This window comes from Panthera tigris, chromosome B2, assembly GCF_018350195.1.
Source record: "Panthera tigris isolate Pti1 chromosome B2, P.tigris_Pti1_mat1.1, whole genome shotgun sequence".
NCBI lineage: Eukaryota > Metazoa > Chordata > Mammalia > Carnivora > Felidae > Panthera > Panthera tigris.
Genome location: NC_056664.1, coordinates 86,888,482 through 86,907,351, shown reverse-complemented (window position 1 = coordinate 86,907,351; position 18,870 = coordinate 86,888,482). Strand labels below are relative to the sequence as shown.

Sequence of the window (18,870 nt, the reverse complement as noted above, 5' to 3'; positions counted from 1 at the left end):
TGGAAAACCCAATAGACTCCACCAAAAGTCTGCTAGAACTGATACATGAATTCAGTAAAGTCGCAGGACACAAAATTAATGTACAGAAATCAGTTGCATTCTTATACACTAATAATGAAGCAACAGAAAGACAAATAAAGAAACTGATCCCATTCACAATTGCACCAAGAAGCATGAAATACCTAGGAATAAACCTAACCAAAGATGTAAAAGATCTGTATGCTGAAAACTATAGAAAGCTTATGAAGGAAATTGAAGAAGATACAAAGAAATGGAAAAACATTCTGTGTTCATGGACTGGAAGAATAAATATCATTAAAATGTCAATACTACCCAAAGCAATCTACACATTCAATGCAATCCCAATAAAAATTGCACCAGCATTCTTCTCAAAGCTAGAACAAGCAATCCTAAAATTTGTATGGAACCATAAAAGACCCCAAATAGCCAAAGTAATATTGAAGAAGAAGACCAAAGCGGGAGGCATCACAATCCCAGGCTTTAGCTTCTACTACAAAGCTGTAAAAATCAAGACAGCATGGTATTGGCACAAAAACAGATACATAGACCAATGGAATAGAATAGAGACTCGAGAATTAGACCCACACAAGTATGGCCAACTAACCTTTGACAAAGCAGGAAAGAATATCCAATGGAAAAAAGACAGTCTCTTTAACAAATGGTGCTGGGAGAACTGGACAGCAACATGCAGAAGATTGAAACCTTCTTACACCATTCACAAAAATAAACTCACAATGGATAAAGGACCTGAATGTGAGACAGGAAACCATCAAAACCCTAGAGGAGAAAGCAGGAAAAAACCTCTCTGACCTCAGCTGCAGCAATTTCTTACTTGACACATCTCCAAAGGCAAGGGAATTAAAAGCAAAAATGAACTATTGGGTCCTCATGAAAATAAAAAGCTTCTGCATTGCAAAGGAAAAAAATCAGCAAAAATAAAAGGCAACCGACAGAATGGGAAAAGATATTTGCAATTGACATATCAGACAAAGGGCTAGTATCCAAAATCTATAGAGAACTCACCAAACTCCACACCTGAAAAACAAATAATCCAGTGAAGAAATGGGCAGAAAACATGAATAGACACTTCGCTAAAGAAGACATCCAGATGGCCAACAGGCACATGAAAAGATGTTCAATGTCACTCCTCATCAGGGAAATACAAATCAAAACTACACTGAGATATCACCTCACACCAGCCAGAGTGGCCAAAATGAACAAATCAGGAGACTATAGATGCTGGAGAGGATGTGGAGAAATGGGAACCCTCTTGCACTGCTGGTGGGAATGCAAACTGGTGCAGCCACTCTGGAAAACAGTGTGGAGGTTCCTCAAAAAATTAAAAATAGATCTACCCTATGACCCAGCAATAGCACTGCTAGGAATTTACCCAAGGGATGTGATGCATAGGGGCACTTGTACCCCAATGTTTATAGCAGCACTTTCAACAATAGCCAAATTATGGAAAGAGCCTAAATTTCCATCAACTGATGAATGGATAAAGAAATTGCGATTTATACACACAGTGGAATACTACTTGGCAGTGAGAAAGAATGAAATATGGCCTTTTGTAGCAATGTGGATGAACTGGAGAGTGTTATGCTAAGTGAAATAAGTCATACATAGAAAGACAGATACCATATGTTTTCACTCTTATGTAGATCCTGAGAAACTTAACAGAAGACCATGGGGGAGGGGAAGGAGAAAAAAAAAGTTAGAGAGGGAGGGAGGCAAACCACAAGAGACTCTTAAAAACTGAGAATAAACTGAGGGGTGATGGGTGATGGGAGGGAGGGGAAAGTGGGTGATGGGCATTGAGGAGGGCACCTGTTGGGATGAGCACTGGGTGGAAACCAATTTGACAATAAATTTCATATTAAAAAAAAAAGAATTGAATTCAAGACAGGCTAATGTCCAGGAGGAGACGAGAGCCCCAAACAGGGATTTCATCTCCATATTTATTGAGCTCATAAGATATTACCCATGTGGTAAATGTGAAGAAAGCACAAGATTTACCCACATGGTGAATGTGAAGACAACAAGATCTTACACATGTGAACACGGAGAAAACAATCAAACAGTAATCATTAACTTGTGTAATAAGCAAAGGGTCTGGGGAGCAAGTGGAATTTGTGATCAAAGTACAATAATATGCCGGCATCAGATGGAAAGTAATTTTACTCGTGATCCCATTACAATAACTTGCTACCTAACCTCAGGCACTTTCACCCCATGTGGTGGCTTTCTGCCCTAAGCTTTTTTCCAACCGATTTATGTAAGTAAAACCTATTTCCCCACAGATCAGATGAAGGGAAACTGAACGTTTACTTCCAATAGACTTGCATTAACATACAAGTGTTTGTAAACACACGTACAGAAGTGTATAAGAATAGCCAAGTGCTTAATTTACTTGCAGCAGTCTTACTCTAAAAGAAATACTAAAAGAAATACTTAAATCCTAAGTGTTTAAAAATATTGATGACTCTTGAAATAAAAAAAAATCATAATGTTGCCAGGGTAATTTTTCAATACATGTAGTGCAATTCATATGAGAACTGTAACATAAAAGGAAGAAAGTAAAGAAACCTGTACTGTGGTAAGGCCTTCACATTTTACTTGAAGTTAGTAAATATTAACTCTTATTATATTCTGAAAGATTAAATGTACATATTATGATCCCTAGAGAAATTACTACAAGTATACTACAAAGCGATATAGCCAACAAGCTAATAGATAAATTAAAATAGAATCCTAAAAAACAGTCAAATAAAAAAAAATACAAAAAAGAGGGAACATGGAAAAAACAAAAATAAAGCTCGAGGGGGGAAAAGCGAGTAAACCTGAATATAGCCATATTAAATTAAATCATAATTATCTAAACATATCAATAAAAAAACAGATTGCCAGGTTGGATGAAAAAACAAAGCCCAATTATATGCTGTTAGTAAACCAAACCACTTTTTGTAAGAAACCCATAAATAATATAAATATGTTTTCTTTGAATACAATGATATAAGAATATTAAAAGTAAGATCATTATAAAATACATTCCATGCAAATACTAATAAGAAATCTGGAATGGCCATGTTAATATCAGACAAAGCAGACTATGAAACAAGGAAAATTATCAGGAATAAACTAGAACATTTTATCATAATAAAAAGGACGATTCACTAAGAAGACATGGGATCCTAAATGTAAATGAACTTAACAGAGCTTTGAAATACCTGAAACTGGGGCGCCTGGGTGGCTCAGTCGGTTAAGCGGCCGACTTCGGCTCAGGTCATGATCTCGCGGTCCGTGAGTTCGAGCCCCGCGTGGGGCTCTGGGCTGACAGCTCAGAGCCTGGAGCCCGTTTCAGATTCTGTGTCTCCCTCTCTCTGACCCTCCCCCGTTCATGCTCTGTCTCTCTCTGTCTCAAAAATAAAATAAAAAATAAAAAAAAACATTAAAAAAAAAAAAAAAAAGAAATACCTGAAACAAAAATGATACAAATGAAAGGAGATATAAATAAATTCTCATTTATACTTGGACATTTCAACACTCCTCTCTCAGTAATCAGTAGAGCAAGTGGAATAACAGCCAAAAACAAAAAACAAAAACAAAAACAAAAACCAACCAGCTAGACCAAAATAGCAGAATACATATTTTCAAATGTATAAGAAATATTCACCAACATAGGCCATATTTTGAGTGACAAAACAAACATTAACAAATATGAAAGGATTGAAATAATATAAATATGCTTTCTGACCACAATGAAACTAAACAAGAAATCAAGAAGAGAAATACCTGGAAAAGTCCCAAGAATTTGGAAATCAAGCAACACACTACAAAATAACCCATAGGTCCAGTCTCAAGAGAAACTGGAAAATATTTTTAACTAGGTAAAAATGAAAATACAGCATATCAAAATTTGTGAAATGCAGCTAAAGCATTGCTTAGAGGGAAATTAATAGCACTAAAATGCTTTTATTAGAAAATAAGTTTTCAAATCAATAATCTAAGCTTCCATCTTAAACTAGAGAGAAAATTACAACCAAAGCAAACAGAAGTAAATAAATAATAATAAGAAGAACAGAAATTAATAAAAGTTGAACAAAGAAAAACAATAGAAGGGCACCTGGGTGGCTCAGTCGGTTAAGCGTCCGACTTCGGCTCAGGTCATGATCTCACAGCTCGTGAGTTCAAGCCCCACGTTGGGCTCTGTGCTGACAGCTCAGAGCCTGGAGCCTGCTTCTGCTTCTGTGTCTCCCTCTCTCTCTGCTCCTAACCACTCGCATTCTGTCTCTGTCTCTCTCAAAAATAAATAAACATTAAAAAAAAAGAAAAAGAAAAAAAGAAAAACAATAGAGACAAGCCACATACTGGGAGAAAATAATTACAAATCGTATATATAAAACATTTCATCATCTAACATATACAAATGGCCAATAAGGACATGAAACAATGTCTCAAATCATTAGTCATTAGAGAAATGCCAATGAAAACTACTTCATACACACAAAAGTGGCTATAATAATGAAGACGACAATAACAAATGTTGACAAGGATATGGAAAAACTGGAACCTTTCTTTTTTTACATTCATTTATTTATTTGTGGGGGGGGGGGAGGGGCAGAGAGACAGGGAGAGAGGGAATCCCAAACAGGCTCTGCACTGTCAGCATGAAGCCCAGCTCAGCTCTCCAACCCACAAACCGTGATGTCATGGCCTCAGCTGAAACCACAAGTTGGACATTCAACCAACTGAGCAACCCAAGTACCCGAAAACTGGAACCTTTATATGTTGATGGTAGAAATATAAAACGGTGCAGGCACTTTGGGAAATAGTTTTCAGTTTCTTAAAATGGTTAACCATAAATTTACCCAGGAATCCAGCAATTCTATTTCCACTCCATTTTCACTCAGGAAAAATGAAAGCACAAGAAAACCTGTTCATAAATCTTCATAACATTATATTCATAATACCCAAAAAGTGGAAACCACCCCCAAAGAAACCAAACTAATGACACATACAATATGGATGTACCCCAAATACATTATGCCAAGTAAAAGAAGCCATAGTTAAAGGCTGCATACTGTGTAATTCCATTTATGTGACATTATAGAAACAGCAAATATACAGGGACAGAGAAGAGATCAGTAGTTGTCAAAAACTGGGAAAAGCGAGAAGGTTCGACTGCCGTGTTTGTATAAGGGAATTTGGGTGGGAGTGATGGAACTATTTGTGTATTAATTTTGAAAGTGATTACACAACTCTGATATTTTCAAAACTCATAAAATTGAACAAAATATAAATTTTACTGTATGCAAAGTAAAATTTTTAATATTTTGTTATATTAATGTTTAATATTTCATTGATGACTTTTCTTCTACTTTGAACTGCAGAGAATGGAGTTCCTTCTATCCTTGTAACCTGAAAAATGGTAATTCTGCTTCCTTTGACCTACAGATCCGTCAGGGAACAATTATAAGGTGATGACATGGAAATTTTGCCTATATTAAATCTATCTCAGTCCTCATTGCCTAACATACCTCCCATTCCATACCATTTGGATTTGGTTTCTGCCTTATATATCTAATTATTTTATATTTCAAATTTTGTCTCTCTGATAGAATTAGAGATCTCTTGAGGGTGGGAACCATGACTTTTCATGCTTTTTACAATATCATAGTGGGGCGCCTGGGTGGCTCAGTCAGTTGAGAGTCTGACTTCAGCTCAGGTCATGATTTCACCATTCGTGTGTTCGAGCCCCGCATTAGGCTCTGTGGTGACAGCTCAGAGCCTGGAGCCTGCTTTGTATTCTGTGTCTCCCTCTCTCTTTGCCCCTCCCCCAGTCGTGCTCTATCTCTCTCCCTTTCTCAAAAATAAATAAACATTAAAAAAAATATATCATAGTGATGGGAATATTTTAGAACTGTCAGTAATTCTTCTGGAGTAGAATGAAATGAAGTAGAATGAATGTTACTTGTTGGAGGAACTAAAGTACAGAATAAGAAGGTCCTCTATGCCTCTAATAAGTACCATTGTCTTCCAATTTTCAGAAACAAACCTGATGCTCAGAGAGTTTAAGAAATATATCCAAGATTATATAGCTGGAAAATTCAGGAATGCTGATCCATAAACTCTCCTTTAAACAATGATCTCTACTCCACCCTATTCTATAACCCAGTGGACAGATTCCAGTGATGCTTAATTGACATAGCCTCTTGACATTATAATAATAAAACATTAAGAGGAGGCTATAGTATTTCATAGATTCTTTAAGTCTTTGCTTCTTACAGAAGCTCAAGGGGTTAAACAGTAATTAGAGCTTTCTTCTTCTTTTTGTTTATTTTAGAGAGAAAGTGAGAGAGAGTATGCAAGCAGGAAAGGCGCAGGAAAAAGAGAGAATCTTAAGCAGGCTCCACACTCAGCACACAGCCCAACGTGGGGCTCAATCCCATGACCCTAGCTAAGATCATGACCTGAGCCCAAATCAAGAGCTGGACACTCAACCAACTGAGCCACACAGGTGCCCCAGAGGTTACGCATATTATGTAGTAGGGAACTGACCTGTGGAGCCAAAAGTTCTGGCTCTCCCCTTTCCCAAATCTGTGCCTTGGAAAATCCAGAAGATTCGGCGTCCTAAAAAGCAGGAATTAGCGTAGAGATTAGTATGTAGGAAATTTATTAGGGAGCAATATTGGCAACGACCACTGGTGGAAGGAACGGGAAAAAATAGCACAGGGCAGAGGGAGATGTTGAGTTGCAGTGTAATCTCCACGAGGCCTCAGCCAACTGCTGGTTTCTCTGAAGCTGAGATAACCCTTCATAGTTATCCCAAGTTAGGGCAGGAGAAAGGAAGACTGGGCATTTATACGTCCATGCCACTGCCATTGGATATCAGATGCACCAATTTAGGCAAGCAGGCTCTTGTTCTTTCAGAACTCAAAGCAATTTTTAAAAGGGCCAACAGCCCAGAACTGGCAGCAGCACTTTGGCAGCTAGGGAAATAAGTCTTTTATTGTGTCCCATACACTGACTCTAAAGTACTTTTCTGCCCTGGAACTCTTTGAGTCTTAGAAGGGTGGCATCAGACAGATTAGCCAGAAAAAAAATGCAAAGTGAAATAATTGAAAAGTCTTTATCTCACTCACCTTCCATAGAAAACAGAAAATTACAGAAGAGTGTGTTGTAGGGACATATGAAAACACTTTTACTTATAACTGCTAGCTTTCGGAGGGAAAATCTTAGAGCTCCAAGGAAATTGATGCCTTTAAATAGACATTATGCAACAAACCTATTAATATCACTCAGGGGTTGGCAACTTTTTTTCTATAAAGGGCCAAATATTAAACAGTTTAGGCTTTGTGGACCATACATTCTTAGTTGCAACCCTCAACTCTGAAGTTGTCAGAAGAAAGCAGCCATAGACAATATGTTAACTAATAGGTATGTCTGAGTTCCAATAAAACTTAGAAAAACAGCAGTTTGCTGACTGGTATAACTACCATAACTGAATGACATGAAATGTAACTCATTCCCTTTCTAGATACTGTATAACACTATGCAAACCCTAGAATAAATACATGGCTTTCATGTGAGAAAGGATTAAACTATTTTCTTGTTAAGCCACTTTTATGCTGAATTTTCTGTCACTTGTAGCTGAACCCAACCCAAATTATTATAGAAATTTACTTTATGTTTTTTTAAGCTTATTTATTTTTTTTGAGAGAGAGAGAGAAGAGAAAGAGAATCCAAGCAGGTTCTGCACTGCTAGGGCGGAGCCCAGGGTGGGGCCCGGACCCATGAACCGGGAGATCATGATCTGAGCCGAAATCAGAATCAGAACTTAACCGACTGAGCCACCCAGGTGCCCCCAAACTTACTTTAGATTGAGTCATCAATGAATGCTTCTATGAGGGGGAAATGTTTTAGCCTCTATATCTTGGTGCTGTGAGAAAATAAAACTGATGGTTATTAGTGGGGGCAACTGCTAGTTGTCCCTTATATTCATATTAGCCTATCCACCAACTTTAGCTAGAATAAAGATTGTCTTTCCCAGCTTGCCTAACTTGTAGCGAGATGTGACACAGCTAAACCAAGAACAATGAAATACTGAAGTGAGTCACAAGCTGGGTGAAATGCCTAGGCCCATTTGAGTATGGACATTACGGTTTCCAATCCATCCAATACGGATGCAATCCATATAAGTGTATGCAGTATGAACAACTCCTGGGATTGAATTTAGAGGCTTACATGCCCTTTTCCCTTTTTCTCCTTCCTGCCAACTGGAATATACATGTGCTGGCTGTAACAAGAACAGATTTCATGGACTAAAAGGTGAACTTTAAATAGAGGCTGCATGTTATAGAGACACAAGATTTAAGGCTCCTGAGATCCTGCTACTATGCTACACCACCAGGTCTAGAATGATTCTATGACTCTCATGTGAGAGGGAAAGATAATTTTTCTTGTTAAGCCACAGTTATTCTGAGTTTTTTTCTGTCATTTGCTGCTTTACCCAACTCAAGCTATTATAGAAATTTATGCTAAAATGAAGGGTCAACAGAAGTCTCTATGAGGGACAGAGGTTTTAGCTAAGATGTCAAGGATGAAAAGCAGCAGGACTAGAAAATGCAAGAGGGGAAAAAAACAGTTCTGGCATAAGGCAGTTTGCACTAACATTTTGAGGCAGGAAAGAATATGTGAAAAGAACTGAAAGAAGGTCCATGTGGCTGATCATTTGAGAAAGAAGTGGAGAGTGGTGTAAGGTAAGACTGTGGACATAGGAAGGGGTCAAATCACAAACGTGAAGAGTCTAGATTTCTCTCTAACTATAGCTAGAGGCCACTGAAGTATTTTAAGCAAGGAAGTGTTTTGATCCAAGTTCCCTTGGCAGCGGTAGATGACTGCCCCCTAACACCTGATTTCCACTGGCCTTCCAGCCTCCTCCTGTTGATATCACCTGAGCCCTCTAGGCAGTCCTCTTGAACAAGCTTCCTCCCAAGACACCTCAGGTCTGGCTCCCTTCCTCAGGACCCATTTACTGTGTACCCACAACAGTGGTAGTAGTACAGCTCACTCCCTCCACAGCACTCTCTCTTTGCCTGCCACCACAAGCCATGCCCGCCAACCTTTTGCCTTTATATTTGTCAGCACAAAGACAGGGACCTGTGTGCCTCAAATGCCAGGAGCTACATGTGAGCCTTTCACAGTGGTTCTCTCAAGCTCACCTCCCTTGCCTTGGGAAAAAAAAGGGGGGGGGGGCAGCGGGGGAAGACACTGTAGATTTCCACATGTAGTCTCTAAATAAACCCTCACTCTTGAAACTCCAACCCCTAGTGAATTTTTTTTTATACATAGACTAAAATTAAATGTTCAGCTAATGCTGATAAAAAGCAAATTTTGGCCATCTCTTTTGCAATAGTGACCTAGTACCTCAGTCAGAATATTGGGTACCTTACAGTACTTCTCAGATTTGTGCCTCGCTGAAATTCTAAGGCTAAGAAAGTACAATTATAACAACTTTCAAAAATATTTCCCCCCAAAAGATATGATTATTAACAGTTAAACACCAGATATAATATTTTATTCATTTAGTCAAAAGTAATTTAAGGACCTACTTACTATATGCAGGTACCATCCTAGACACAAAGCACATAATAATGGACAAATCTCAAGTGAATGGTCTACTGAGGAGACAGATATGGGCACAATTATTCTGTCTACAATATGTATATTATTATGTGTATATTCTATATATAAAAATTATGTGTTATACTTGTATGACATGAAAATCTAACCTGGAAATGTTTAGAAAAGAACAGTAGAGCATCAATGCAACCTTCAGTAATCATACCGGAATATTGCCGACTAAGGAAAAATGCCCCAGCCCTGGTGTTCAGAGTTTTTATTGGGGCTCCTGTACATATGTGTGATCAAATTATTACCCACGTGGTTTATCTCACTATCCAGGTTGACTGATACTGCATGACCCAAAAGCCCACCCTAAATCACATTGTTGGTACTTTGGATGAGGCCAGGTCCACCCTAAACCATACTGTCAGCCTATCCAGTATGACCCAAGACCCCCAGGCAAAAAGACAGTCTTATAAAACAAAGTCAAATCCCTGTTTGGATCACGTTAAATTCTACATACCTGCCAAGGCCTTGTCATTTCAAGATTCCCCCAGATTAAACTGGGGAAGAATCTACTTCCCAAGTTCACTCACACTAGTTGTTAGGATTCATCGTGAACTGCTGGACTGAGGGCCATAGTTCCTCAATGGCTGTTGACCAGCGTTTGCCCTCAGTTTTTGCCACATGGTCCTCTGTAACATGGCAGTTTACTTCACCAAATGACCAAGTCGAGAAGAGGGAGAAACTGCCATTGAGAGAGAGAGTGCTAGCAAGATGGAACTCACAGTCTTTTGAATTCTAATCATAGAAATGATATGCCATCAATTTTTGCTTTATTATATTAGTAGCAAGTCATTAGGTTTAGTCCACACTCAAGAGGAGAAGATTACACAAAGGCATGAATACAAGGTAGCAGAGATTATTTGGGGCCATGTTATAAACTGCCTACTACAGTGGGCCTAGGGAAAAAGGGGAGGGGAGAGGGAGCGGTTGAAGGTAGAAAGAAGAGGGGTAATTGATGAATCAAGCTTCTGGAGACAAAACGAAATGGAATGAGAGCACATGCAGGAGGGAAAGATGCCAAATGTAGAGAAAAATGAATGCGGGTCAATATTAAAATTTTCCTGGATCCAGATGTTTAAGGTTCTTATATGATGTGACCCAAAGCACCAAAGAGCTGCAGGAAAATTCCTTTTACTATACAGAAAACTTGTTCCTTCTCAACTAACTAAACCTCCCCATTGCTACTGAAGTAGTCTTTTAAATCATGATATCTATGCAGAGAGTAGTACTTGAAACATTAATTATCTGCCACATTAAATTAGTGTAATAAAATACTTGAGTTGATAGAAAGTCAACTGAAGGTGGGTTTTATACACTGGCAATAGATAGCTCATAGAGAAAACCATATTTTCATAACTGAGTTAGCTATCTTAGTGGATCCTCAACAATGGCCAATTGTATACTAAGATCATTAGAACTGGATTTAGTATTGGTCAGATTTTACCAAAATGCTAAATCCAATTCTAGGCTCAAAAGCAATTACTATAGAGGTAATATGACCCTTGGTTTCATTTCAGGTACAAATGGTCTTAAACTTTAAGATTTCAATTAAAGTGGTGATAACACTTCTGAAATTGAGGGCTTTAACCTTTGGGTTATATTAGATTCAGTTGAATTTTATAAGGTTTCCTTATGAAAAACATGGCATTCATATTAAATTGTTTGACTTTGAGTCTGATGACATAATAATAAATAGATGATTTATATATATACTTAAAATGAAACAGTAAGTCAGAATGGGTTCACTAATACAAGATTCAAATTCTATCATATGTCTTCCCCTTGTGAATGTTGTTGGAGAAAATCACAAAACTATGCTACCTGAATACTTAATTTTTCATTATAAATCTCAAATAGTCACTCAGTACCCCCAGACATTTCTACTACACTTCCCTAATACACCTTTTAAACTCACCAATATGATGATGACACATCTTATCTCTCCTCAAATCTCTAACAACCACTCTTTTCTCTCACTTCCAGTTGATATTTCACAGAGAAAATGGATGAAATAAAACACACATACCTCAAATTCCAACCACCCAGTTCACCAACTTCAGCTACCTTTACCTGGATATCTTTCATTCTTCCTGTTAAGAAGAAATTGTCCTTGATCCTATTAGAGGATACATCATCTATGTAGTGAGTACAGTCCCCCTTGTCCTCCATGTCCGCAGTCCTGCAACCATTCCCCTTCTCTTCAACATCATCAACTTTTCTCTTTATACTTGTTTATTTCCATAGCCTCACAAACATGTTCTAATATTTCTTGTCTTCAAACCACCATCTCTTGATGCCCACATCTTCCTGCCCTCAGTTTTTGCTTTAAATTCCTGGGTAAAGTTTCTATATTTGCTGACTTACCCCCCATTTTCTATCCATCCCAGTATAATCTGACATTTTCCCCTACAACTCTACTATTTTTCTTTTAAAAAAATGTTTTTTAAATGTTTATTTGTTTTTGAGAGAGAGAGAGAGAGAGAGAGAGAGGCAGAACATGAGTGAGGGAGGGGCAGAGAGGGAGATACAGAATCCGAAACAGGGTCCAGGCTCCAAGCTGTCAGCACAGAGTCCGACGCAGGGCTCTACCCACGAACCATGAGATCATGATCTGAGCCAAAGTCGAACACTTAGCTAACTGAGCCACCCAGTCACCCCTCCCCTACTATTCAACTAAAATGGCTTTTATCAACATCAATAAGGACTTACATCTTGCCAAACTCAATAATTAACTTGCTTTCTCTTATTATTCCACTTAACCAGCATTTGATATACAGTTGACTCTTGAGCAATATGGGTTTGAACTGTGCTGGTCTACTTACATGCAGATTTTTTTACAGTGGAGTACTGTAAATGTATTTTCTCTCATACATAATAAAATTTTCTCTAGCTTATTTTAATACAGTATATAACATGTATAGCATACTAAATATGAGCTAACCAACTACTTATGTTATTTGTAAGGCTTCCAGTCAACAATAGGCTACTAGTAATTAAGTTTGGAGGAGTTAAAAGTTACATGTGGATTTTTAACTGTACTTGGGGTCAGTGTCACTAACCCTAACAAAAGAGATATTCCAGGAATACACCCTCTATTCTGTTCCATTGACTGTCTATCCTTACCCCAATACCATACTGTTTTGATTATTGTAGCTTTATAATAAATCCAGAAATCAGGTACTGTGAATCTTCCAACATTCTTCTTACCCCAAATTGTTTTGGTTATTTTAGATCCTTTGCATTTCTATATCAATTTCTGAAAGCATTTGTGAATTTCTACAAAAGGAAGAACCATTGGGATTTTGATTGGCATGCCATTGAATTTGTAGATAAATTTTGGAAGAAATCTTAACAGTATTGAGTCTTCCAATTCACTATCATGTTATATCTTTATATTTAATTGGTATTCTTAAATTTTTCTTGGCAATATTATATAATATTCAGCATACAAAATCCTGTTTATATTTGTTAGATTTATCTTTGAGAATTTTTGATGCTATTAAAATGCTATTGCTTTTTACACTGTAATTTCTAAGTGTTCATTCCTTGTCTAGAAAATCAATCCTTTTTTGTATACTGACATTGAATGCTTCCACCCTGAATATATTAATTAGTTCTAGTAGCTGTTTTTGTATATTCTTAAGGATGTTCTACATAAATGATTATGCCATCTGATAATGATTGCAGTTTTACCTTCTCCTTTCCCATCTATTTCAGTCTCATACCCTTTGGATCGGTTAGTTATCTCCAGTACAATGTTGAAAAGAAGTAGACAAAAGTAGACCTCATTGCCTGTTCTCAGTCTTCTGGAGAAAGCACTCATTTTCATGATTTCAGTAGGTTTGCCAAAGTTGCCATTTTCAGGTTTAGGAAATTTTCTTTTATTCCTAGTTTGCCAAGTTTTTATCATGAATGGATACTGAATTTTTCAAGTGATTTTTTTTTGCAGATTAAGGTGAGGACGTGGTTTGTCTTTTTAGTTTGTTGATATAATGAACTGCCATGATTGTGTTTAGAAACTTTAACCAAACTTGCATTCCCAAAATGAACCTGATTTTCTTAGTATAGGTAATCTTTTTTTTATATATTGCTGGATTTTATTTGGTAAAATTTCTGTCTCCATGTGAATGATATTGTATTGTAATTTTCTTTGTCATGTTTTGATATCAGTATAATGTTTGCCACATTAAATGAGTTTTGAAGTATTTCATCCTCTTCTATTTTCTTGAAGAGTTAGTAGAGAAGTGATATTATTCCTTCTTTAAATGTTTGGGAGAATTCAATGATAAAGCCATTTGGTCCTGGAATGCTCCTTGAAAAAACTCTGTGTGTGTGTGTGTGTGTGTGTGTGTGTGTGTGTGTGTGATGAGAAAGAGAGAGGAGGTTTTTTTATCTTGTTTTATTTATTTAAGTAACCTCTATAACCAACACAGGGCTTGAACTCACAACCTCAAGATCAAGGGTCACATGCTCCTCCTACTGAGCCAGCCAGGCTCTCCAGAGACAGTTTTGTGGTTTTGTTTGTTTGTTTGTTTTGTTTTAATTTTGAGAGAGAGAGAGAGTGCACACACACGAGGGGAAGGACAAAGAGAGAGGAGAGAGAAAATCTCAAACAGGCTCTGTGCCAATAGTACAAAGCCTCATGAGGAAACGTGAGATCATGACCTGAACTGAAATCAAGGGCCAGCACTCAAGTGACTGAGTCAACTCAGGTGCCCCAGAAGTTTTTTTTTTTTTTTTAATTAAAATTACTATAATGGATATAGAACCATTCAAGTTTTCTTTTTCTTCTTTTGTAAGCTTTGGCAGTTGGTGTCTTTCAAAGAATTTGTCCATTTCATCTATGTTTGTTGGCATAAAAAAATGCTAATATGCTTATCCTTTTAATGTCTGTAACAGTCTGTAGTGATGACAGATCTTTAATTCTTGATATTAGTAATTTGTGTTTTCTCCCTTTTTCTTGATAATTCTGGCTAAAAAGTGTATCAATTAAATTCATCTTTTCAAAGAAACACCTTTTGATTGCATTTATTTCCTCTATTCTTCTGTTTCATTTCATTTTTTTCTCTTTATGTCCCTCATTTTGCTTGATTTGGTTTTATTTTGCTGTTTTTTTCCTAGTTTCTTTAGAAATTTAAATCATTAACTTAGGTCTTTTTTCTTCTCTAATGTAAGCAGTTAAAATAAAAAAAATTACTGTGCTTTCATTTAATTCAAAATATTTTTTTCATTTTCTTAGTGATTTCTTCTTTGACCCATGGGTTTATTAGAAGTGTGTTACTTAATGTCCAAATATTGAGAGATTTATTGCAGATATCCTTCTGTTATTTGTTTCTAGGTTAATTCCATTGTGGTCAGACAATATACTTTGTATGATTTCAATCTTTTAAAGTTGATGACATTTGATTTCTTGCAAAGAATATGGTCTACCTTAGTCGATGTTCTGTGTGCATTTGTAAAGTGTGTATTCTGCTATTGTTAGGTTGAGTCACCTATAAATCTATCAATTAGGTCAAGTTGGTTGGTGGTACTATTCAAGTCTATACTAATTTCTCTATTTGTTCTACCAATTAGAGAGAGAGAAGTGTTCAAGTCTGCAATTATTGATTTGGGTATTTCTTCTCTAAGTAATAATATTTTTCCCTTTCCATATATTAAAGCTCTGTTACACATTTAGTATTGTTATGTCTTTTTGATATAAAATTTACTCCTTTTTGTCAGATTCGCTCTCTATCTCTCTTCTGCCTGGACTCTAGTCTAGGAGCCTGAACTTTATAGCTTACACGCTTGCCCTCTGTTTTTAGGTTGGCTGCAGCCATTGAAAAACTCCAGTTGGGACATTGAAGTGTGGAGGGAAAGTGGTTTGGGTACTTAATCCTTCTAGCTCCTCCCTCTTGGGTTGGAGGTTGGTGGTAGCTATGTTCCTCAGGTAGGATGGCTGTCTCCTACTGCAGTATGTCTCCCACAGCAGTACATCTCCTTGGGCTCTAGTAATCACTCTGTCCCCAAATCTCTTAGGCTTAAGGATGATAATGACTCTGATGAGTTCTGGATGCTTCACCATTAGTTTTTTGTTTTCCAATAACCCTGTCCATATCTTTAAAAATGGCCCTTTGATTAAACTATCTTTAATTACCTCTCTTGAGTACGCTGTTAATTTCTCAGGGATTCCTACTGATATGCATTACAGTACTAGCTTAAATTATTTACAAAGAAGTTATTAGGTTCTTCTCATTCTACTCACTGGTTCAACCAAGTTGATCACTCATCAGATGCTTGAAAAAGGAAAAAGGAATCTATCTGCATGTTTTGATTAGAGGAAGAAATAATTATCTGTTGACCCAATTCTCCTAAACACAGTGCCAGGTCCCAATATTCTCATAACTAGGCACTATTTCCTAGGGATTGTTGTAGATGACACTATGTGTCATGCTAGAACTCCACACGAACCATTAAAAAAGCTGCAGCGGTACCCAACAAAGCATCAAGTCGCAGGGCACATCATCTGTACATAATAGACATAACACCCATCACAGTATCCCTAGGTTGCAGTCAGAATAGAGGTCATGTTGTGTTTTTCTCCTCACCTCATCCCATTTCTTAGAAAATGTGCATTATTTGGTTTGAACAGAGGAGTTATGACAGGTTCCCTGTATAGGAATTAAACACAGGACAAACTATTCTGGAGCAATGGGGAACACTCAAAATTATAAGACGAATGAATGAGCAATTCTCCTGTTTTTCTTGAATTTGAAGTGACTGACATGCCTAAAAGTGTTATCTCTGATTTAGACTGGAAAGTCTTCTTAGTAGATTTTAAAGAATACTTTCAAAAGATAAAAATGCTGCACATGGGCTATACCTTTACAAAAGCGACCAGGTTTAAGCGACTTAAACATGTCCAGATGTATTGCACATAAGGAGAGCAACAGTTGTATACCGAAAGCAAGGGACATCTGACCTATTCAGTGCTTCCATACACTGGATTAGCTTATTTTTGCACTTGCCTTGCCCACAAAACATTAACAATAGGCATCCTCGATCTCAACAAAGGACTTGCGGGCACCAGCGCGGCAAGAAGTGATTATGGAGCCGCTCTGGGTGTGAATGAGACACCCGCTTCGGGCTCACTTGAGCAATACTCCTTACTTGGGTCCTGCCCGAAGAAAACCCAGCTGTCCCTAGGCCTTGCTCACCTCAGCCTCGGTACCAGTTTCGTTGCCCGGTGAGGCCCCACCTTCCAGCCAAAGGAACCAATTACAGCTACAAGCACACACTCACTAAAAAAACAAAAAGCAGCTCGCCGCACTTAGTCCTTGGCAGACAGACTCTCGCGAGAACTCGCGGAGAGCCGGCGGGTCCTACGTAGACGTCACGAGCCGACCTCCGGGGCGGACTGCGCCGTGGCCCCGCCCTTCCTGAGCGCGCGTCCGCCGTGGCGGGAATTTCGCCTGTTTCTGATTTAGACCCCACCGACGCCGCGGTTCTAGACTGGACAGCTGGGGCGGATCTCCGGGACCGAAAGTGTGAGCCGGTACGCCGTGCACCGAACGAGGGGCGCCCCGTTGCGCAGGACACCTGCTTCCCTCGATCTGTGCCCGGCCCGCGCTGGCGGAACTTGCCTCCCGGCGGGGAGAACTAAACTTTGGCGTCGGGCTGTCCTGATCCTCACCCCCGCCCCCCACGGAGAGTGCAAGGGAGCTTTTCCACTTCACTGATGGGAAACTGGTTCAGTGCTGTTTGGTAACGTAGCGGGCTGCGCAGGACCCGGCGGGGTCGGGAGTTTAAGCTGGATCTGTCCTGCAAACATTTCTTTTCTCGCTGTTCGGGCTGCAGAGTCGAACCTAGAGAGCAGATATGAAGTTCCTGCCACAGCCAGTCGGGGGTGCATTCTACCTAAATAGAAACAGCCTTTCTATCGGGGTGTCGGTGTGGGGAGAGTTGAGGAATTGGCTTCTCGGGCTTTTTTCTTTGTGCTTGGGGGGGACGTTTTGAGAACTTTCGGAGGTCACTCCCAATCTCTTGGCCCCATCTCCTGGAATCTTATCACAATTTCTTTGGAGTCCTGAATGATTATGAATCCCAAACATTTCAGGACAGGAAGTACATAATGGATAACTGTTCCGCCGCGTCGATGTTCCTGACCGACAGCTTGGAACTGGAGCTGGGGACAGACTGGTGCAAACCCCCATGTTTTTCCTGTGGTTTTGACAACCGAGGAGGAGGAAGTCATTTTTCTGGAGAGTCCTACCTTTCTAGCGGATCCCTTAAGCGGTGGGTAAAAAAATCGGAGACTTTATCTTTCCCTTATCAGATTTTTCAGCAGTGTGTGAGGAATGTTCCTTAATTATGATTTCAGTCCATTAAACTTCGATGTTCAAGCAGCGTTTTTATAAAACGTTTTTGTATATCACATGGTTTCAGGCTGTCAGTTCTGTTGTCGGTTTCCTGGTTGGAGCATACCTAAAAGATTTTGCGATATTAGGAAGAAATTCTGGCTACCTATGTTTTCTTATTTTCCTGCTACCTCAGCTTTTGGGTAGGAAGCTGGCTATTAATTTCCCTTTTGCTTAAAGTGAATTCCGAACTAGCTGGGTTTTTTGAAATGGTATAACCCTCTAAAACATGAAATAATATTGTGGAGCTTCACAGTAATTCTTAAGTTAGACATGCACATTTTTTTGTTGTCTTTGCCTCAGTTCTAATTCTGTGTATCTGTACACAGAAGTCTTATAGACTTATTTTTGTTTTAACTTTTGAAGAAATTATGCCAGATTGTGTAAGTTCACAAGAATGCTGTTGTTCAAAGTTCTTGCCTTGGGCAGATGTACACAAATTGCAGTAAAACTGCAGTTACTGAAATATTTTGGGAATACCTGCTGAAGCAGTTTCAGTCAGAAAGGAAACCATTTTTGTTGATTTTATAGTTGTTCCTTGTTTGAGACCGTAAAAGAGATTACTAAGTTTGATTATGCTCCAGACATGGCTTAGAGTAACTTTCAACTGTTTTAAAAATTAAATGTCCCCTCAAAGGATGAAATTCTTCAACTTAAGATCACAGGCAAAAGTATGTTCCTTAGACTTCTTTTTGGGATTTTTCCCTGAGTTACATTGCTCTTTGTTAACTTTTTTTTTTTTTTTTTTTTTTATCACTGTATT

At 38.3% G+C, this 18,870-nt stretch overlaps 1 protein-coding gene across 9 annotated transcripts in view; it reads left to right on the top strand.

Moving 5' to 3' along the window:
- The window catches only part of MMS22L (MMS22 like, DNA repair protein), a 158,116-nt gene that overhangs the window by 16,137 nt on the left and 123,109 nt on the right, over positions 1-18,870 (top strand). For 3 of the 9 annotated variants that reach the window (XM_042986843.1, XM_042986844.1, XM_042986845.1), the window contains 4 exons: positions 5,412-5,498; positions 8,333-8,349; positions 11,695-11,853; positions 17,807-17,985. In XM_042986843.1, the coding sequence (XP_042842777.1) occupies positions 17,822-17,985 (164 nt within the window). In that variant the 5' untranslated portion in view covers positions 5,412-5,498; positions 8,333-8,349; positions 11,695-11,853; positions 17,807-17,821. Of the gene's footprint in view, positions 1-5,411; positions 5,499-8,332; positions 8,350-11,694; positions 11,854-17,140; positions 17,455-17,806; positions 17,986-18,870 lie in introns of those variants that run through there. The other 6 variants (XM_042986841.1, XM_042986842.1, XM_042986848.1 and 3 more) reach the window with 6 other exon arrangements.